This window comes from Thalassophryne amazonica, chromosome 3 (assembly GCF_902500255.1).
Source record: "Thalassophryne amazonica chromosome 3, fThaAma1.1, whole genome shotgun sequence".
Taxonomy (NCBI): domain Eukaryota; kingdom Metazoa; phylum Chordata; class Actinopteri; order Batrachoidiformes; family Batrachoididae; genus Thalassophryne; species Thalassophryne amazonica.
In genome coordinates, this window is record NC_047105.1 from 81682793 (window position 1) to 81704428 (window position 21636).

The following is a 21636-nucleotide window of genomic DNA, read 5'->3' on the forward strand; positions in this document are numbered from 1 at the left end:
GGGTGATTCTATAATTTATTCCTCAGAATTGATTGAGTCCATATTTTTTTTTTCCCTCTGCTTGGTCTAAAAAAGTAACCGTTACTGACTGCCACAATTTTTTTTCTTGATTTCTTATAGTGTTTCTTAAAGCCAGAAAGTTGCCATTTGAAATGACTTTAGTTTTGTGTCATGTCTGTGATCTGCTTTTTTTCTACAAAATTAAACTGAATGAACATCCTCCGAGGCCGGTGATTCCATAATTATTGCCAGGGGTTGTACATTCACTTAAATCTTTTAATAAGTGGTGCTGAAGGTTCCACAATGTCTTTTAACATGAAATGGCCAAGGTGTTATTAACTCCTTCTTAGTGATCATGATTGACTAAAACCGGTAGTTTCTCTTTGCCAGTATAAAAAACAAAAAGGATGTGTTTGACAGCACTCACTGGAGTGACCAATACTCAGAACAACGGGAAAGTCCAAAGATCTCAGTGGAGATCAAAGAAGAACTGTAGATTTACATAAGTTGGGAAGGGCTCTTGAGGCCATTTCTAAACAGCTGCAGATTCCAAGATCCTGACTTCAAACAACTGTACTAAGTACAAGTTAGTCAGATGTGTCACCACGTTGCCAAAGTCTGGAAGAAAACCCAAACTGTCACCCCCAGAAGGGGGGAAATTGGTTAGAATGTTCAGGAACAAACAAGGAACCATATAGGCTCAGGCCTGCCATGAACACAACTCACTCTCCACAGTGAAGTGAGTTCTGTTTCATTCCTCCTGACCGCCAGAGGGCGGTGCTTTAGCACCTGGATAACTACATGTGCGCAGCACAGAGGTCGAGAATATATACCAATAAAGTCACACCATTGAATGTGACCTGGGTGACGTCACTGGTTGTCTTTATATACCAGACGCACCCAGCGCTCGCTTCTTTTCTACATTCTTGCATTCTTAGAGGTTGAGAACACATTTAGCTGCGATTGCCGCTCTCGCTTGTAGCCTCGCAACCCACCTTCGGTTGGAGCTACGTGCACTGCACACGTCCTCCAGAGGCTGCGAGACACGGCTTCACCGTTTTTTGTATTCTTTGACGTCTGTCGTGAGTACACCTTCCTAAACGCCGGGTGCGCGCCTTGCCACTGCCCTGCTGGATATTTTCCTCTGTGCACATTAGCTGTGTTGTTTCGATGAAAGCTGGCTATTTGTTTAGTTGTGTCGCTAACCCCGTTAACTACGTGGTAGTGTTTGTATCAGAACCAGTATAGTGTACTGTGTTGGGCTTGCCGTGAGTGTTTTCCACTCCTTGAAGTACTTTGTCTGCACTGCCGCCATTTGCTAAGTTTAACAGCTCCGCTAGCAGCTAGTGTTGTCGTCGTTGCTCTAAGTGACTTAGCACTTGGGCTGTGAGTTTTTTCGGCTGTGTGCATCGTGTTATTACTGTGGCTGTGAGTGTTTCACGCTCCGGGCCTTGTATTAGCTTTTACACTGTGAGTGTTTCAAGCTCCGTGCCTCGTGCCGAGTCTGCGGCTGGAGTGCTTCACGCTCCGTGCCTCGTGTCGAGTCTGCGGCTGTGAGTGCTTCACGCTCCGTGCCTCGTGTCAAGCCGACGGCTGTGAGTGCTTCACGCTCCGTGCCGCGTGTTACTATTTACACTGCGTGTGATTCACGCTTTGTCTTTCCATTTGTAACCATCAGGGCTTGCGTTAGCCATCTGCACGCAGTCCACAATGTTGACAGGGCCTTTGTTGCATGGCTGTAGTACCTGTTTGGCTCCCTTGAGCCCAGATGATGGACATATGTTTTGCCCCTCCTGTCTTGGGATCGGACACCTGAGGGAAGCCCTGACTGGCAATGCCTGCCTTAATTGTGCCAGCATGCCACTGGCAGAGAGATCTGCTAGACTTGCGGCATTGGAAAGTGGAATATATAGTGCGACTTTGGCCTCCAGCCCCAGGAAGGACCCAAAGCGCCGTAAACGCCCACATGCAGGAGCCCCTTCTGCTAAGAAGGTTACTCATGACCATGCTTTGGCTGAAAAGGTCGAAACGTTGACTTCTGAGTTTGCTCAGATTAAGTCCTTGCTTCTGAATCTACAGCCTAAGGATGCAGTTCCTGCTGTCCCTAATGAGGCTGATCAGACCAATGTAGTTACTCAGCAGGAGGACGATGTCGTGTCTATTGCTGCAACTGATTCCTTGTACATGACAAGTGATATAAACTGTGTGGAGGATGAGGATAAGAGGAGTCTTTCTCCAAGCCATTCATTAGTGGGCTGTCATACCTCCGAGGCAGAGTCCATGCCGCAAACCGAACCTGGACTATCCTTTGTCAAGCAAGCTGTTCAGTTGGCTTTATCCAGGCTTGGGTTCGACAATCCCCCTGCGGAAACCACCGCTTCAAGTGCCTTTTTCAAAGTCACTCAGAAGCCTGAGTTCAACGTTACAGTTTCACAACCATATATCGAGGTGCTCCACCGATGTTGGGCGGACCCCAAATCATTGACCCATCTATCACAGGACTGTGGAGCCCTTAGCTCTATGTGTGATTCAGCGCAGTATGGTCTGAACCGTATGCCCGCAGTTGACAGCATTATTGCGAACCTGGTTGTGGCTCCAGCTGATGCTGCTCGGCCGGATGCCCGCTGCCCACGCCCTCAGTGTAGGGTCACTGATGACCTCCTCACCAAAAGCTATGACATAGCTGCTCGCATCGGTCGCCTAGGCAACTCACTGTCCCATTTAGCCCTTGCCCTCTCAAAGTCTTTGAGGGAGGCAGAGGTTGATGATGCTACGCAAAGTCTTAGTGATGCCTCACTCCAAACCTTTGCTTATATGTCCAGAGAGCTTGGCAGACTGATGTCAACCCTTACCATCACTAGAGGTCAGGTGTGGCTTGCGCAGTCTCCCCTTTCCGAATCCTGCAGAGGCACACTCCATTCGCTGCCGGTTCTTCCAGGCCAAGTATTTGGACCTGCGGCCCAACAAACTTTAGAGCGTGCTGTCGAGGCTAGTAAATCTCGGCAACAGTTTGTTGACCTACACCGGTCTTCCAGACCTCAGCCAGTCAGACGTGCTACAGCTTTTCACTCTACATCCAGGCTTCCACCGACTCCCAGAGCTGCACGTGCTTTTGCAGTTGAGGGTCAGCTCTCCCAGCAGCCTGCCTTTCATGAGCCTACGGGCAGACCCCCGAGAACTGAACGGTTTCGCAGAGCTTCCAGTAATCACGCCCAGAGGTCCTCAGGGATGCGAGGCAGAGGTGGTCGGGTCTGACTGCCAATGTTTGGCCCCCAGCCGTTTTTCACAAAATCAGCTCAGCCACTGGGAGGCTCAAGTTCAAGACCCATGGGTCATTTCAACCTTGTTCGAAGGTTACAGAATTCAGTTCGGATGTCGTCCTCCAAAGTTCAATGGGGTGAGGATGACTGTTGTTTCCAACTTGGTGCAGTCTGCTGCCCTACAACGGGAGATTTTGGAACTCCTGGAGAAGGGGGCCATAGAGCCAGTTCACAGATCAGACCAGCTCAGGGGGTTCTATTCAATTTACTTCCTTGTTCCAAAGAAGGATGGCGGCTTTCGTCCTATCCTCGATCTCCGACGTCTGAATCGTTATATCAAAGTGCTGCAGTTTCACATGCTCCGCACAGTAGACGTCCTTCAAACTATCACACCAGGAGACTGGTTCACAAGTGTCGACTTAAAAGACGCCTATTTCCATGTGCCAGTGGCGCCTCATCACAGGCAGTTTCTCCGCTTTGCTTTCGAAGGTCAGGCATACCAGTTCAGGGTGCTTCCTTTCGGCCTCTCTCTTGCCCCTCGTACATTTACCAGATGTATGGCTGCAGCACTAGCCCCACTGCAAGCTCTTGGATTAAGAATCCTACCCTACTTAGACGATTGGCTTGTCTGCGCCCCGAGTCGGGAGCAGGCGCACAACGACACAGCTCTTCTACTGAACCATGTCTCTCATTTAGGACTCACAGTGAACTTTGCAAAGAGTTCTCTTGTTCCCAGTCAACAAACGACCTTCATCGGCATTGCCATCAACTCCCTGACTATGACTGCATCGCCATCCCCGCAGAGAGTGGACGATGTAATTCGTCTCGTCTCACACATTCAACGGACTGTGACGCTGCCTTTTGGTTTGCTGCTCCGGTTGATGGGCAAATTGACTGCAATGTCGCTAGTGGTACCTTTGGGACTTCTGTTCTTACGTCCTCTACAGATTTGGATCAGCAACCTAGGCCTCAACTCGAAGTTGCATCAGCACAGGCTTGTACGACTCTCCAACCAGTGCCTTCTGCACCTCAAACCCTGGGGGAACGTGGACTTCATCTGCAAGGGTGTCCCTCTAGGCTCTGTTCCTTCTCGCCGAGAGGTGGTTGTTACAGATGCATCACTCAAAGGTTGGGGGGCTGTGTGGAATCACAGGATGGTGAGGGGTGTCTGGAGTCCCCAGGAGAGACTCCAACACATAAACGTGCTGGAGCTTCGCGCTGTGCAACTGGCTCTCAAGCATTTCCTCCCAGCCCTGAGAGGAAGACATGTTCTTGTCCGGTCGGACAACACGTCAACAGTCTATCACATAAACCATCAGGGGGGTACCAGGTCCAATCTCTCATTGGCAGAAACTCAGAAGCTTCTCTTATGGGCGTTGCCTCGCCTTCAGAGTGTCAGAGCAGTTCATCTGCCCGGTGTACAGAACAGCGCAGCGGATTTATTCTCCAGACAGAAACCACCACCGGGAGAGTGGAGACTGAACCCGATTGTGGTCCAAATGATCTGGCAGAAATATGGTGCAGCGGAAGTGGACCTTTTCGCTTCAAGCACCTCGACACATTGCCCACGATGGTACTCCCTCTTGGAACCAGACAGCCCACTGGGGCAGGATGCATTGGCTCACCCGTGGCCGGATTGCCTCCTTTATGCCTTCCCTCCTCTCCCACTGCTGATGTTGACACTGCACAGGATAGATCAGAGCAGCCACAGGGTGCTGCTGGTTGCTCCATTCTGGCCTGGGAGGATTTGGTTTCCCATGATTTACAAACTCCTCGAGGGAGAACCTTGGGCTCTCCCGGAGAGGAAGGATTTGTTGTCACAGCTACAGGGGAGGATTTGGCACCCTCACCCAGAATGCCTTCAACTGTATGTGTGGCCGTTGAGGGGCCAGACTCCTTGTTACGTTCTTGTGACCAGGCTGTTGTTCAGACTATCCTTAATTCACGTGCTGCTTCTACCAGGGCTTTGTATGACAACAGATGGAAGCTGTTTGCACGGTGGTGTGAGAAACAAAAGTTAGACCCGGAGCATTGCCCTGTGCCTATTCTCCTCAAATATTTACAAGAACTGCTGGAGAAAGGACTTTCCGTCTCTACCTTGAAGGTTTATGTTGCTGCAATCTCTGCCCGGCACGTCTACGTTGATGGCCGGTCAGTGGGTTCACACCTCTTAGTGTGTCGTTTTTTGAAAGGTGCTCTACGTTTGCGGCCTCCAAGGCTTGCACACGTACCTTCATGGGACCTTCCTCTAGTCCTGGAAGGTTTAAGCTTATCCCCTTTCGAACCAGTTGAAAGTGCTGATCTTAAATGGGTGTCAGTGAAGACTGCCTTTCTACTTGCACCGTCTTCGGCTAAGCGGGTGGGAGAGCTCCATGCCCTATCAGTCGCTGGGGACTGTTTGCGATGGAATTCTGACGGATCTGGGGTTATGCTGTGGCCTAATCCGTCCTTTTTACCCAAGAGAATTTCAACTTTTCATGTTAACCAGCCAGTTTCCTTGGCTGTGTATGTCCCGCATTCTGATCCAGGATTATCTGTTTCAGGTTCCCCTGTGTCCTGTCCGAATGTTGAAGCAGTACATTAGTGCGACTGCCGGGATCCCGAAAACGGATGCCCTGTTTGTGTGTTACAGTGATCACAAAAGAGGCTGTGCTGTCTCAAAGCAGCGACTCTCGCATTGGGTCGCGGATGCCATTTTACAAGTATACAGGTCCAGAGGTCTTCAGCCTCCTAAGGTTACGTGCCATTCCACCAGAGGGGTGTCCACCTCCTGGGCTGCACTGAGAGGTGTCCCTTTGAGTGATATTTGTGCTGCTGCTACGTGGGCTTCGTCCTGTACCTTCGCCCACTATTACAGACTGGATGTGGCCGCTCCTCCTGCGGTGACTTTGGCGGTGTTGTCTGCCTCCACTCCCCACTGCTGATGCGAGGTGAGTGTGACTCTTCGTGACCTTGTTGGTATTAAGTCATCCACGTGCTAAAGCACCGCCCTCTGGCGGTCAGGAGGAATGAAATAGAACGAGAGTTACGAATGTAACTACGGTTCTATGAATTCCGGATGACTGCCAGAGTTGCTTGTCACTCAAGAGTCTTGCGAGTTCATTCCGAAAAGAAGCGAGCGCTGGGTGCGTCTGGTATATAAAGACAACCAGTGACGTCACCCAGGTCACATTCAATGGTGTGACTTTGTTGGTATATATTCTCGACCTCTGTGCTGCGCACATGTAGTTATCCAGGTGCTAAAGCACCGCCCTCTGGCGGTCATCCGAAATTCATAGAACCGTAGTTACATTCGTAACTCTCGTTTTACATCGCCATGTACTGAGAGGGTGGTGACCAATCATTCCACCCTGACAAAAGAACAGTTCAAAGAAATCATTAAAAAAACAAAAATTACCGTGACATTTGTGCCCATGATGTGTATGTAAACGTCCAACCACATTTGGATGTCTTTAAATGCGAAAAGTGGCCATACATTTTACTAATTTGTTCCAGATTTCCTGCTTTCATTCTTTTAGTTTTAGGCACATGGAACACTTTTGTGTGTACTATTGTCATACAGTACTATTTGTATGCAGTTAACGCAGTTTTGTTTCCTGCAGCTGTGCCTTCGTGCTGAGATGGGGGATAAGTACCAAACCTATGCTGTGATGGTGAGGCAACTGAAATTTCTTGAGGATGTTGCCTGCAGGGTTTAGAGATCACTGTACATACAGTATATATTCTTCAGTCTGTACAACTTGCAAATTCTAGGAAATCTTTCACTTTTCTCAACCATTTCACAACTTTTACGGTCACTGCCCTTAGCCATCCACTGTACAGACAAACCAGCAGCATTTACAAATATGGATTACTTTTTTGTTGTTTTTTTTTTTGTTTTTAATAAAAATAAAGCACTTCGTTTGTGGCATTGCCATATTTGTAGCTGTATACTGTAGGTTTTTAATCCTATTCCATTACCAGTAGACAATTGCTGATTTTCTATGCAAAGATTGAGCCATGTTACAACTATTTGTTATTGTGAAGTAATTATGGTACTTTCTAAAAATATTGTCCATATTTCAGTAATTGTTTCTATGGTGTATCTTTGAAGACACTAATTTTCTGTTGCTTTTTCTTGAACACTAAATGTAACATTGTACTACAGATACTGACATTTGAAGTATTTCTAATTACAGTAATAAAATTCAAAATAAATTATATTTCTGGTCAGTGTTTTTAGTGTTGAGGTGGAAAATAACAGAAGAGACAAACTCAGAAAGGTGTAGATTCACCCTCATTAAAACTGAATCAAAATAGAGTACTGAGTCTGTATAATTTGAAATTTATTTCTGAAACACCACTATCCTTCCCAGTGCTTCAAACATAAGTGGAGACACAAAACTCAATAACTCCAACACAAAAAGATGTGACGTCTGTAAGTTATTTGTGCTTCTTCTTCTTGATGTTTTCCTGAGGTTTTTGGCTGGACTCTCCACTGCTCTCTGGCATCGCTGGCTGCCACGACAAAGGGTTCTTTCTGTACATGGGCCACGGGGGCAGCGTCAACTACAGGCATAATGAGACGGAAAGATGTTTTTAGTACATTGTCATTTTGGTCCTCACCTCATAGGAAAAATCTCGCACAAAATGTTCCATTTACAGTGCCTCCAGAAAGTGTTCACAGCACTTCATTTTTTCCACGTTATGTTACAGCCTTATTACCTCCGCCAAGGAGGTTATGTTTTCGGTTGAGTGAGTTTGTTTGTCTGTCTGTCAGCAGGATAACTCAAAAAGTGATTAAATTTTAGTGGTGATCCGGATCATGATCCGGGTCCAGAAATTTTTTTAAAGGATTCTTCACCATTGCGGGATAGGGGGAATTTTGACATTCTAGTTTCTAACTCCACAAAAACAAGGCAGAAAGGCTTGAAAAAAATTAGGGTGTAACATAGTCAAATGTTCTATCAAACAACAAAGTTTGGTGATGATCGGATCCGGATTCCGGATCTGGTGATCCAGAATATGCAAAAATATAGGGAAAATAGAAAATGTGTAAGTGTGAGGTGACAAATGAAGCTAGAGATGCACAACTAACACCAAATTGTAGCTGAATCTGTACTGATTCAGTAAGGTGTCATCAGATTTGATGTAGCTTCAAATGTTATAGAGCTAGATCCAGAAGAAAACCGCCATTACCGAAAAATCTTTATACAATAACTTTTGAACTAATAAAGACATAAAAGTGATTCCAAGTTCTAGTGCTATGTTTTCATGGTCAAGGATGTCAAATATAAAGGAAAGAAAAGTGTATGTATCATAGTTTTGGTTGTAACACTGAATTGTTGAATAGATCACTGTGCCAAGGAGGGAATCTCTTTAGGGTCAGTGACCCTATGGCCTTGTGTAGCACATGCAACACTTAAAAAATAGTTCTATTTCAGAATTTACTGTTATTTATTTAGAGAAGTGTTTCATAAATGTTAAAAAATTCATATATTTGCAGTTTAGTTAAATAATAAATTGAATTGTGTCTCTTATTTGTTTATGTCTATAAGCACATGCAATATCAATATCAGTGCTCAGATGACAGTAGCTTCTGGGAAAGGTGCAAGTTGCAAGAAACTGTGATGCCAAGCGCTAAGGATACATGCTATCCAGTCACAGCAGATGAAACTTTTTTACTAGCAATCATCATTGTTAGACTTTTTTAGGTTCAATGATTCCACGGCATGTAGATATTATGGCGTCAGTGACCCCATGGCCTTGGCGGAGGTTTGCACTCTCCGTGAGCCTCTAGTTCCAGAATGCAGTAAATTAATTTTATCCCTTAAAATTCTACTCACAACACCCTATAATGACAACATGAATTTTTTTTTTTTAATTAAAAAAAAAAAAAAACTAACAATCACGTGTACGTAAGTATTCACACCCTTTGCTCAACACTTTGTTGATGCACCTTTGGCAGCAAATACAACTTCAAGTCTTCTTGAATATGATGCCGTTTTGTCCATTCCTCTTTGCAACACCTCAAGCTCCATCAGGTTGGATGGAGAGCGTCGGTGCACAGCCATTTTCAGATCTCTCCAGAGATGTTCAATCTGATTCAGGTCTGGGCTCTGACTGGGCCACTCAAGGACATTCACAGAGTTGTCCTGAAGTCACTTCTTTGATATCTTGGCTGTGTGCCTTGGGTCACTGTCCTGCTGAAAAATGAACCATCACCCCAGTCTGAGGTCAAGAGCGCTCTGGAGTAGGTTTTCATCTGTGACGTCTCTGTACATTACTGCATTCATCTTTTCCTCAATCCTGACTAGTCTCCCAGTTCCTGCCAGGAAAAACATCCCCACAGCATGATGCTGCCACCACCATGCTTCACTGTTGGGATGGTACCTGGTTTCCTCCAAACATGATGCCTGGGATTCACGCCAAAGAGTTCAATCTTTGTCTCGTCAGACTAGAGAATTTTGTTTCTCATGGTAGAGTGACCATCGGGTTCTTGGTCATCTCCCTGACTTAAGCCCTTCTCCCCTAATCACCCAGTTTAGACAGCCGGCCAGCTCTAGGATGCGTGGTTCTTCCATTTGCAGATGATGGAGCCCACTGTGCTCATTGGGACCTTCAAAGGAGCAGAAATGTTTCTGTACCCTTCCCCAGATTTGTGCTTTGAGACAATCCTGTCTTGGAGGTCTACAGATAATTCCTTTGACTTCATGCTTGATTTGTGCTCTGATAATACACTGTTAACTGTAGACAGGTTGACCAAGACATTTTGGGGAAGACAATTGGAACAATATTCTTGTACAATTTATTACAAGTTTTATGGGTTCTGGTTTTTATGGGGGTCACCCTGTAATAACAGCAAAACACAAACATTCACATGAGTGAAAGTTTTCCATTTTGAAGCTGCTTTCTGTTTAGGAAACTTTATTCAGCTCTGTTTATGTGAAATGTGTTTTTACCACAGTTTGCACTGCGATACCAATTAAACTACAAATTATAGAGAAGACAAAGCTCATGCGGCCGAGGGTATTTTAGCATTGTGTTATATTTTCAAGTTCTGGAGTGATCACTGTTGCCAGAGGTCTGTCAAGTCATAGAAAGTGAATGTAGTGTCACGTAACATTCATCTTTATTATTCTGAGGCATCAATATTGTACAAACTCATGTTTTTAGGGACAAATACTGTGTTTCACAGTAAAATTCTTCGACAGCATAACAGCATGCTTCCACTCATAGCCAGAGGACCCTGGCATCTTTTTTTTAACTAGATGGATTTGCTAGAAATGATCACATGAAAATTTTCTATCAATGAGCACACAGCACTGCACTCAAATAGCCGAGTTGGATGGAGGCAACAGTTTCATTTATAATGCACAGTTGACAGTGACAGTGTTGGACATACAATCTGTACAAAGAAAACAATCACTGCACTGAAACTGGTAATTCACTGTTGGAAGTGTTGACCATCTGGAACTAAGGAAACATTTCTTTAATTGACATATAATAATAATAAAATGATGCATGTTAATATTTGTGTCTTCCATAAGAATACTGATTTGAACTGCCAGAATGTATTTTAAGGTCATTATGCAAGAAGTCCTGATCTCAAGAAGGGACACTGCCCCTGAACTGAACCTTGCCCAGGCTCAGTTTGCTTCGCTCCCTTACATCCAACACTGCCTTTTCTGTTTCGGGAAAAAAAGTTTTATTTTCACCCATGCATTCAAAAAGATATCACAATCATTTAAAATTTAGATTCATGAAAAACTGCATCAACAAAAAGTATTAGGTTCATTTTATTTTATTGTTATAGTTAGCTGCAGGGTTAAGTCCATCACTGACAGAAAACTGAATGCACACCAAGTTTTTTTTTAAATCAGTACCATGCATACAAGGTACAGATCTTTTGTTTTATGACCCTTATATTAGAAACGTGTCAGACTGCTCTGATCAGCAAGATACACAGCCTATTTAACAATCTGTACACAGATACATTGATCTTTACAATATAAACATGTCACTTCAATCACTGAACAAAACAAATTTCAAATTAAATTTTCAACTACAGCAACAGACGGAGGGCAGCACAGTGGCTTTGCGGTTAGCACTGTTGCCTCATAGAATCGGATCGATTCCCACCTGTGGCCTTCCTGTGTTGAGTTTGCATGTTCTCCCTGTGTTTGCGTGGGTTCCCTCTGGGTGTTCAGGTTCCTCCCACTTCCACAGACATGCAGGTTAGGTGGATTGGAAACTTTAAATTGTCCGTAGGTGTGAGTGTGGATGTAAATGTGTTTGTTTGTCTATATGTGGCCCTGCGACAGACTGGTGTCCTGTCCAGCATGTACCCTGGACAGGACGCCAGTATTCTATTCTACCCCGCCTCTCACCCTGTGACTGCTGGGATAGGCTCCAGCCCCCAGTGACCCTTAATTGGAGTAAGCGTTTGAAGTTGAGTGAGTAACAGACGGAGAAGCCAAAATTTAGCTCAAGCGTTTAAAGTCACTGTAGGCCTTTGTGCTCTGCTGTGGTGAGTGTACATTCTTAGTGCTGCAATGTTTACACAGACAAAATTTGGAAAGTTATGGTGCACAGTCAAGGTATCTCAAAAACAAAAGGACAGTATCAACCTTGACACCTGGATCGGTATTAGGACATCACTATTTTATACAGTACTGAACATCAACAACACACCCACATAAAGTAAAAACCTACCAGGCAGGACACTGCAAAACCACCCAACACTATGTATACAGTCCACCCAAATTGTTGAATGATGAGACCGTAAATGAATCCAATCACCTGAAAAGACAGTTCAAAGGGAATCAGTGGACCTGACATCAGCTACAGTGGCAAGAAAAGGTTTGTGAACCCTTGAGCTGTTACATGTTTGAATGCTGAATTTGCATCAAATATAAAAGGCAAAACAACAGTGCTCTGAGAGGACAATAGCACCCACACCCCCAGCAAATGCTGCTTTGGTACAAGTGCTTGCTATATTTGGATTTCAATGGGTGAGCCTTTGCCATTCTGGTTATTCTTCTATTCATTTTGATGGTTGTTTTCCGTTTTCTTCCACGCGTCTTTGGGTTTTTTTTTTGTGTCCATTTTAAAGCATTGGAGATCATTGTAGATTAACAGCCTATAATTTTTTGCACCTACATATAGGTTTTCCCCCTCTCCAATCAACTTTTTAATCAAACTACACTGTTCTTCTGAACAATGTCTTGAACGTCCCATTTTCCTCAGGCTTTCAAAGAGAAAAGCATGTTCAACAGGTGCTGGCTTCATCCTTAAATAGGGGACACCTGATTCACACCTGTTTGTTCCACAAAATTGACGAACTCACTGACCGAATGCCACACTACTATTGTTGTGAACACCCCCTTTTCTACTTTTTTTTTTTACTAATAGCCCAATCTCATAGCCTTAAGAGTGTGCATATCATGAATGCTTGGTCTTGTTGGATTTGTGAGAATCTACTGAATCTACTGGTACCTTGTTTCCCATGTAACAAGAAATATACTCAAAACTTGGATTAATCTTTTTAGTCACATAGCACTACTATTATTCTGAACACTACTGTGTATATATATATATATATATATATATATATATATATATATATATATATATATATATATATGTGTATATATATATATATATATATATATATATATATATATATATATGTGTATATATATATATATATATATATATATATATATATATGTATATATATATATATATATATATATATATATATATATGTATATATATATATATATATATACACACACACACACTTTTTTGGTTTCTGAATTCTTTTTTAGATCACTTTCACAGAACATTGGTTACCTTTGCTATGCACAATTTGTCATTGCTTTTTGGCACTTGGTTTCCACCAGATAACTGGAAGATAGACAAACAAGCATAAAATTGGAACCTCCATCCAATTTTGGTGGTTTAGGTAAATCCATAACAGAAAAGTGAGAGTGACTGAGGCACTTTTGAATATGATATAATGCAAAATGTACACCAAACAGGCGTTTCAATATTAAATTCAAATGTCCACAAAATCCACAATCTGGATCACATCTGGATCAAACTTTGTCAAGCAACAGTGAGTGCCAGTCTACACTTCACTTTCAAATACGAGTGTGATTGGGGCACGTTTGATTAAGATATAATGTAAAATATGTATGTATGTATGTATGTAAGCATACATACGTATGTATACATGTATGAACTTTTCTTTTAAATTTGATGTCACTCAAACATTCAGATGTGTAACAGCTCGAGGGTTCACCTACTTTCTTTTGCTACTGTATATTCAAAAACTACATTTTATATTGGTGTTAGCTTGTGTGAATCAGGATTATTACCGCTGAGATGAGTATTATCCCTTGAAAGATCTGTTCAGCCAGTTTCTGACCTTTATAATCCTGTATTTAAAAACAAAACATCAAAACACCACACGATCAGTAAACAACAATAGAGTGCAAGTACCACAGCGTTTGTGATTTTACAGAAAGACAAAATTTTGATACTTGTGAATGAAATAGTGGAGTGAAACTGATTAACCAGAAGGAGGTAATGGTCTAGTGGTTCAAAATCTAGTCTGGTTGAACAATCACTAAGGACCCTTGGGAAAAGTCCTTAATCCACAAGTTGATCACGGTGTGTAGTGAGCACCTTGCGTGGCAGCACTGTGACATCAATGTGTGTCACTGTGACTGTGGGAATGGGTGAATGCGAAGCATATCTTCGGGGTATGCAACCATTGTGTGGTTTCGTTAAAATCTATCGAATGGTTTAAGGGGACTTGTGCTTACAAGACTCAGTCAGAGTGACAGTTGGACACGGTGGTTCCTATATACCAAAAAGTATTGTTTTCAGTATGGTATGAAAATGCTATGAGATTGCATAGATTAATGGTTCTCCCTGCCCCCTTTAAAGGAAATCAACAGGTTAACTATCGTAAACATCTCAGGAGGCCACTGTCCTAAGTTAATTTTTTATATTGGCATTGACAGTTCGACATATTTTCCTAAAGGAAGACTGGAACTCAATTATAAACCTATTTATAAATGAAATTATAAGGGTTTGAAGGACTAACACACATATTAGGAAAATGGCTATCTACCAAAACTATTGGTTTCTATACTGTTCACCTGATCCCATAATTAAAATTCAATGAAGCAAGATGTTAATATTATATGTGCACAATTATTGAGTACTATGACCTGATCATAATTTCCATGCATATTTTTTAAACTCCAAACAATATAAACCTGAATGCCCATTGTAATTTAAGTATTCTGAGGTGTTATGTATGTGTAATGAGGGAGGGTGTGGCCTAAAGTGATTAACACCCTTTATTAAGGTGTGCATAAGTATTAGACAGCTTCTTTACCTCAGGCAAAATAGGCCCAAAAAAAAAAAAAAAAGATTTAACAAAGACTGAAAAGTCAAATATTGTAAAATGCATTTCAGAAGGATGCAGTACTCTTGAAATAGCTAACTAGTGAGGTGTAATCAATCAAATGTTTTGTTTAAGTAGTCAATAAGATCACACAAATCGTGGAGAAAAAGAAATACATTAATTAACTGCAAGAGGTTAAGAACTTGACACTACCAAAAACTCATTATCCTCCAGTACCACCATATTCCAGAATTGCAACCTACTTGGAGTGTCCGGAAGTACAAAGTGTTCAGTGCTCAGAGACATCACCAAGGTGAGGAAGGCTGAAACACAACCACCGCTGAACAAGACAAGTTTGGAACATCAAGATTAAGCCAAGAAATATCTGAAGAGATTTTTCAAAGATTTTATGAACAGATGAAATGAAAGTGCCCTTTGATGGACCAGATGGATGAACCCGTGCCTGGATCACACAGCACTACTTCAAGTCTGATTCCAGAAAGTTGGAACAGAGATACTGGTACTAGCTGCTATTATATAAAGACAAGCTAGTTGGACCTTTTCAAGTGAACTTAAAATAAACTCCCAAACCTACTGCCAGTTTTTAGAAGATGCTTTCTTCACATTGTGGTAAAGGAAAAAGTCTGCATCATTCAAGAAGACTGATTTTTATGCAGGATAATACTCCATCACATGCATCCAAGTCCTCCACTGCTTGGACAGCCAGCAAAAGCCACATAAATGACAGGATAATGACATGGACCCCTTTCTCACTTGACTTAAGGGAGTACTAATCGGCAGAACCGGAACGGTTGGCAGAACTGGAATGATAATACAATTGACAGAATGATTGACAGAACAGCACTTTACTCTGCCCCTTACCTCCCAAGCTCCATGTATTGACAGTTATTATACAACATCTGAGTGGATCCTTGTCATTTGATTGGTGCTTGGTATGTCATGACATGGATTATTCATCCCATTTGTGTTGCATTGCATTTAGAGTGCAAATTTGGTTCCATACATTTGGTATCATTGCACATTTACTGCACTGAAAGCCGTATGGAGGCTGTTAGCAGGACGTTACAATGTAAAGCCAGACTAATTTCTGATGAGATTTTTTTCACTGCACTGAGGAAGTACACAGTCTTTTTTTTTTTTTTTTTTGGTAATATGGGACAACGACAAGCAGATGACGATATGATTGAGCTAACTGATGGTGCTAATTCTTGTAACACACACATACAAAATCCACTCCGCTGTAAGCCGTCTGGATGCATTAAGAGCTGTTCAGAAGAAAAGCTGAGGTGATTTTTGGCTGGACCGAGGAACTACACAAAGTTTTTTTATGGAAGTACAAAGTCAGCGCACAACATCACCGGACTACACGTCACAATTACGACTCCTATTTAAAGTTCGTGCTGGACTTTAGCAGCACTGGAACACCAAAATGTAAGTCCCTTTTCTGTTGTTTATAAATTAATAAAATATCAAATGACAAGGATCTATTTTTAGCAGTTATATAAAACAAATAATGAATGTTTTTACATTCATTCAATGGAACGAATATTTAGTTCGGTGAAAGCTGGAACATACCATTCAACTTGAATGGTATGTTCCAGCTTTCACGAAATATTTGTAGCATTGAACTCAAACATTCATTATTTGCATTGCATACTGACTATTTTGGAAATATCCAAGTGTTTTAATTTTGAGTTATTTGTTATACTTACGCTAACAAAAAAAAAAGTGCGAGCACTTTCTGTTTAACAACAAAGTTAAGTCTCAGGAACACCTTCCTTAATAAATGTGCACACAGTATGTTTTGCACGCTAACAGCTAAAAGGAGAGAAAAACTTGCACTAAATCTCAGCCTAAACTAACCACTATTTAAGGCCAAGCGTGCATTTGAAAATATTAAAAATCTACATTAAATTGACTTTTATACCAAGCTTGGATTAAACGTATGAAGTTAACGCTAGCAAGCAGCTGTTATTAAACAGCTCTGATGCTAACAGTTAAAAAGAAAAAAGGCAGCTGCACGCCAAAGAAACTGTGTCTCACCATGTGCGTCGGAATGGACTTGAAAAAAGGCTTGAATGGAAATAACATGTTCAGACCTGAAACTAACAAGTTTTAATTTAAACAACTGGTCTAAGCGCAAAGCGGCGTCAGTTCCTGTTTCAAAGCGATACGTCGTTTTCTGAAGGACCCTTTAGGACCATGTTTTTTTTTTTTTCTTTTCTAGTTTTATTGACAATTTTTCTGAGAAAAATCAAAATGTCACTCACATTCAACAATACATATTTTGAAAAACTGGGCATTTTATAGAAAACCTTAAAGATGTGATGAGATTGAAGTTGGCAATGTATAAACTTTGAACCAGTTTTGAATTATCCGAACCAAACCACTGTTTCGAATCATTAATATGAAACGGCTTCAAAATCGGTTTCCTTTGAGTTAGTTAGCCCCCTATTATTTAAACAGTGGTACTGCACCTCTTACCAGGCGAGTCACGGACGAAGCTATATTCGGTATCTGCGCATGCGCGAAATGTATGCCGAATATAGAGGGTTTTCAATCACGTGACCGATTTGCTGCAGGACAGGTGCTGTCGCCATTCTGGATTACAAGGAGGCTGACGCGTGATAGAAAAAAGAAGAGAATGTCCGGTTATTATGAGGCTTTAAATCCTCGAGATAAAGCTATTTATCGTGATAGATGTGTAGCAGTTGGTTCAGTGGATCCGTGTCTTATACCAGATAGTGAGTTTAGTGTTAATGTAACGAACTGGCCGACCGTGTCACACTGCGATATTGTGAACTAGGAAGCCGCCGACCAGGTCAGCCTCGCCGGCCTCCTGCAGAGCATCACAGCGGAGCTCTGAAAGCGGAGGTCGTCTTGAAGTCCTGAGCGATTTCTCTCACCAGGCGCTGGAAGGGCAGCTTGTGGATCAGCAACTCGGTGCTCGAGGACCACAATGCAAATAAGCATCCGTATTGGAAGCGTACTTGTGTTATCCAATGCAGTATTTTTATGTATTGTTATATAATTTTATTGCCGAATAAAATAAAAATCTGTGAGCAGTGGATTTCTGTTAGCGGCGGATCTCTCACAGCGCCACGGTGCCGTGAGGCTTCTTCACATCGACGTTGAAACTTGTGCAATTGTTCGCCAAATGCACGAAGTGTAATCACAGCGGCCACCGCGTCGTAATCCAGAATGGCCACAGGACACAAAATGACGTGACCGATACGTCACATGAAAACCCTCTATACATTTTCTGTGGGCGGCCAAGTGAAGCACCGGTTTTCCGTTTTATATGGTGCCTCTGGAAAGTAATCACAGCGCTTCACTTTTTGTACAGTTTGTTATGTTAGTCTTTTCCCAAAACGGAGTAAATTATTTTTTTAACCTCAAAATTCTACTCACAACACCCCATAATGACAACATGAAAAAAGTTATTTTGAAATTTTTCAAATTTATTAAAAATAAAAAACTAAGAAATCATTTGTACATAAGTATTCACACCCTTTGCTCAATACTTTGTTGATGCACCTTTGGCAGCAATTACACCTTCAAGTCTTCTTGAATATGATGCCACAAGCTTGATGCACCTATCTTTGGGCAGTTTTGTCCATTCCTCTTTACAGCACCTCTCAAGCTCCATCAGGTTGGATGGGGAGTGTTGCTGCACAGCCATTTTCAGATCTATCCAGAGATGTTCAATGAGATTCAGGTCTGGGTTCTGGCTGGGTCCCTCAAGGACATTCACAGGTCATTGTCCTGATGAAAGATGAACCGTCACCCCTGTCTGAGATAAACAGCGCTCTGGAGCAGGTTTTCATCCAGGATGTCTCTGTACATTGCTGCATTCATCATGCCTTCAATCCTGACTAGTCTCCCAGTTCCTGCTGCTGAAAAAACATCCCCACACCATGATGCTGCCGCCACCATGCTTCACTGTAGGGATGGTGCCTGGTTTCCTCCAAACATAATGCCTGGCATTGATGCCAAAGAGTTCAATCTTTGTCTCATCAGCCCAAAGAATTTTGTTTGTCATGTTCTGAGAGTCCTTCAGGTGCCTTTTGGCAAACTCCAGGCGGACCGCCATGTGCCTTTTACTAAGGAGTGGCTTCCATCTAAAACCACCGTCTCAACGAGAAAAATTGATGTAACAATTTGCATAGATTTTTTAAAGTTATTTCAACTTAACCATTACTGAGTTAATGCCACAAGACTTCTCTAGTCAAGTTGAAAGAACTTTAAAAACTAGAAGCACTCAGAGAGTGCAAACCTCTGCCAAGGCCATGGGGTCACTGACGCCATAACATCTGCACGCTGTGGAATCATTGAACCTAAAAAAGTCTAACGATGTTTGCTCACTAGTAAAAAAAAAAGTTTCATCTGCTGTGACTGGATAGCATGTATCCTTAGCGCTTGGCATCACAGTTTATTGCAACTTGCACCTTTCCCAGAAGCTACTGTCATCTGAGCACTGATATTGATATTGCATGTGCTTATAGACAAAAACAAGAGACAAAATTCAATTTATTATTCAACTAAACTGCAAATATATGAATTTTTTTTAACATTTATAAAACACTTCTCTAAACAAGGCCATAGGGTCACTGACCTTAAAGAGATTCCCTCCTTGGCACAGTGATCTATTTCTTTTTGTCTCTTTATCTAAATTGTATATAATAATCATTAGATTATTAATATATAAACAAAAATAAATTTAAGAAATATTACAACTTGAAAACAAATGCACCCGAACGAGATGACAGCTGCAACTGCTTAATGCTAACTTTTAACATTGAAAATGCCATAGACATGCTATTACATTAGCATTGGGATCCGAATCGTGATCCGGATCGCCACTAAAATTTAATCACTTGTTCCTCTTGTCATTTCCAACCACTCCACAAAATTTCATCAAAATCCGTTCAAAACCTTTTGAGTTATCCTGCTGACAAACAGACAGACAAACAAACAAACGCAACCGAAAACATAACCTCCTTGGCGGAGGTTACAATTCCATTGACTTCCTGCTTGGTTTGTGCACTAATATTGTGTCAACTGTGGGACCTTATATGTAGACAGGTGTGTGCCTTTCCAAATCATGTCTAATCAACTGAATTTACCCCAGGTGGACTTCAATTAAGCTGTAGAAACATCTCAAGGATGATCAGTGGAAACAGGATGCACCTGAGCTCAATTTTGAGCTTCATGGCAAATGCTGTATTTATATACACAGGATTTCCTAGCTTTTTCATATATATTATGGGGTATTGTGTGTAGAATTTTGAGGAAAAATGAATTTCATCCATTTTGGAATAAGGCTGTAACATAACAAAATGTGGAAACTATAAAGTGCTGTGAATACTTTCCAGATGCAATATATATATATATATATATATATATATATATATATATATATATATATATATATATATATATATATATATACTGAGAATTGGTCAGACTTTCTTGAACAGTATGCTCTTCCCCCTCGGAAAGTATTGTAGTATCTCATGTATTGTAATAAATATTCCACAGAAAGGTAAGAGCTTATCTCAGAATTAAGAAAAATTGGCTTGAAAGAAGTTTCTGTAGCAAGTATTTTAGTATTGTATTGGTCTGAGCAACATGGAGCTTTCATGTCAAGCAATGTGATCCAACTTGAAATTGATAATCAGTTAATTTAATTTACTCTTTATTTAACCAGGTTAGTCCCATTGAGATTGAGATCTCTTTTGCAAGGGAGACCTGGACAATTCACCTAAACTGCATATCTTTAGATGTGGGAGGAAGCCAGAGCACCTGGAGAGAACGCACACAAACACGGGGAGAACATGCAAACGTCACACAGAAAGGCCACAGGTGGGAACCGAGCCCACAACCTTCTTGCTGTAAGGCAACAGTGCTAACCACTAAGCCATCGTGCTGAATATCATGGGAACTTTCGTGCTTACCCAAGGAGAAGTCAAAATTATACACGTTTGGTCAAACATGGGCAAATAATTTAATTGAATGAACTTTTCATTGATACTGGATTTCACCATACACTCCTTGTGAATGACCCATGGGGAGACTCTCATCCAATTCCTCTGAGAGGGTAATTTGTAAGATTACTTCTACTTTCTAATATTACTCCTTTGTGAGCAGAACTAAATGGATTTTATTTATTGGTACACAAATTCAGACTGGGGTGCATTTAATTATTTTTGTGATGAACTTGAGTTTGACTTCTGGTGGGACTACTCTTTTATGAACACAGAGATATCAAGGTTTTTTTTTGGGGGGGGGGGGGTAATAACTAGACTTGATAAGGTTGTAATTTCATGGTTACATTCAGACTTTGTTTTGTAATAAAACAATCATCCGATACTGACGTGTTTAGCTTTGGAATTAAGAACAATATGGTTTGACAAAGGACTGAGAGCTGGTTTCAATTTATGGAGAAATATAACTCGCCTCTTCATTTGATTTAAACTCTGTCATTAAGAGATAAGATCAGAATTTATTCACATTAAACCTGATCTTGGTCCACACACAGAAAGTGTAAACTTGGCACAGAACAAAACAATAGATTGTCTCTAAAGGAATTTGGATCAGCAATCTAACCATTACAGACACCAAATTTGGAAGATTTCATAATAATTGTAATGACTTTGGTATTAATAATCTAATTTTAGTAAGAAAACATGACATACACGAATGTAGTTTTTTCAAGACAAAACCAAACATTACTCACTGGAGAAATGAGTTAAACCTTTATAAGTCTTCATTTATATAATCCAATAATGCTTTAAAACTAGCTTCTTTTATGTAGACAAGTTTGATCTGTAAATGTTTGGTTGCCCTACATTTTATTTTCTTTATTATTATGTGTAAATAATATACAATAATGTTCTTTTATTTTTTATTTTCATGTAGGGGAAACTGGGGCACAGTGAATCATGGGGC

General features: G+C 41.5%; 2 protein-coding genes across 4 annotated transcripts in view; one reads left to right on the plus strand and one right to left on the minus strand.

The window, feature by feature from the left end:
• The window catches only part of nek4 (NIMA-related kinase 4), a 45054-nt gene extending 37602 nt beyond the window's left edge, over positions 1-7452 (plus strand). For all 3 annotated transcript variants that reach the window (XM_034166962.1, XM_034166963.1, XM_034166964.1), the window contains one exon: positions 6863-7452. In XM_034166962.1, coding sequence (XP_034022853.1) covers positions 6863-6958 — 96 coding nt within the window. In that variant the 3' untranslated portion in view covers positions 6959-7452. The remainder of the gene's footprint in view (positions 1-6862) is intronic.
• Positions 7453-7567: 115 nt separating this feature from the next.
• On the minus strand, positions 7568-16876 carry spcs1 (signal peptidase complex subunit 1). The gene is made up of 4 exons (XM_034166966.1): positions 16729-16876; positions 13625-13684; positions 11955-12041; positions 7568-7808 (listed from the first exon to the last, which is right to left on the minus strand). Exons 1-4 carry the CDS (start codon positions 16774-16776, stop codon positions 7683-7685), a joined length of 321 nt encoding a protein of 106 aa, XP_034022857.1. The 5' UTR covers positions 16777-16876; the 3' UTR covers positions 7568-7682.
• Positions 16877-21636: the final 4760 nt, after the last annotated feature.

Excerpts from the sequence above, each read along its gene's own strand:
- spcs1 (XM_034166966.1), bottom strand. The coding sequence starts at position 16,776 with ATGTTATTTCCATTCAAGCCTTTTTTCAAGTCCATTCCGACGCACATG. Across the intron at positions 13,685-16,728 it reads AGTCCATTCCGACGCACATG|GATTATAAAGGTCAGAAACT; the intron begins GTGAGACACAGT and ends TTTTAAATACAG. Across the intron at positions 7,809-11,954 it reads GTTTTGCAGTGTCCTGCCTG|TTGACGCTGCCCCCGTGGCC; the intron begins GTAGGTTTTTAC and ends TTATGCCTGTAG.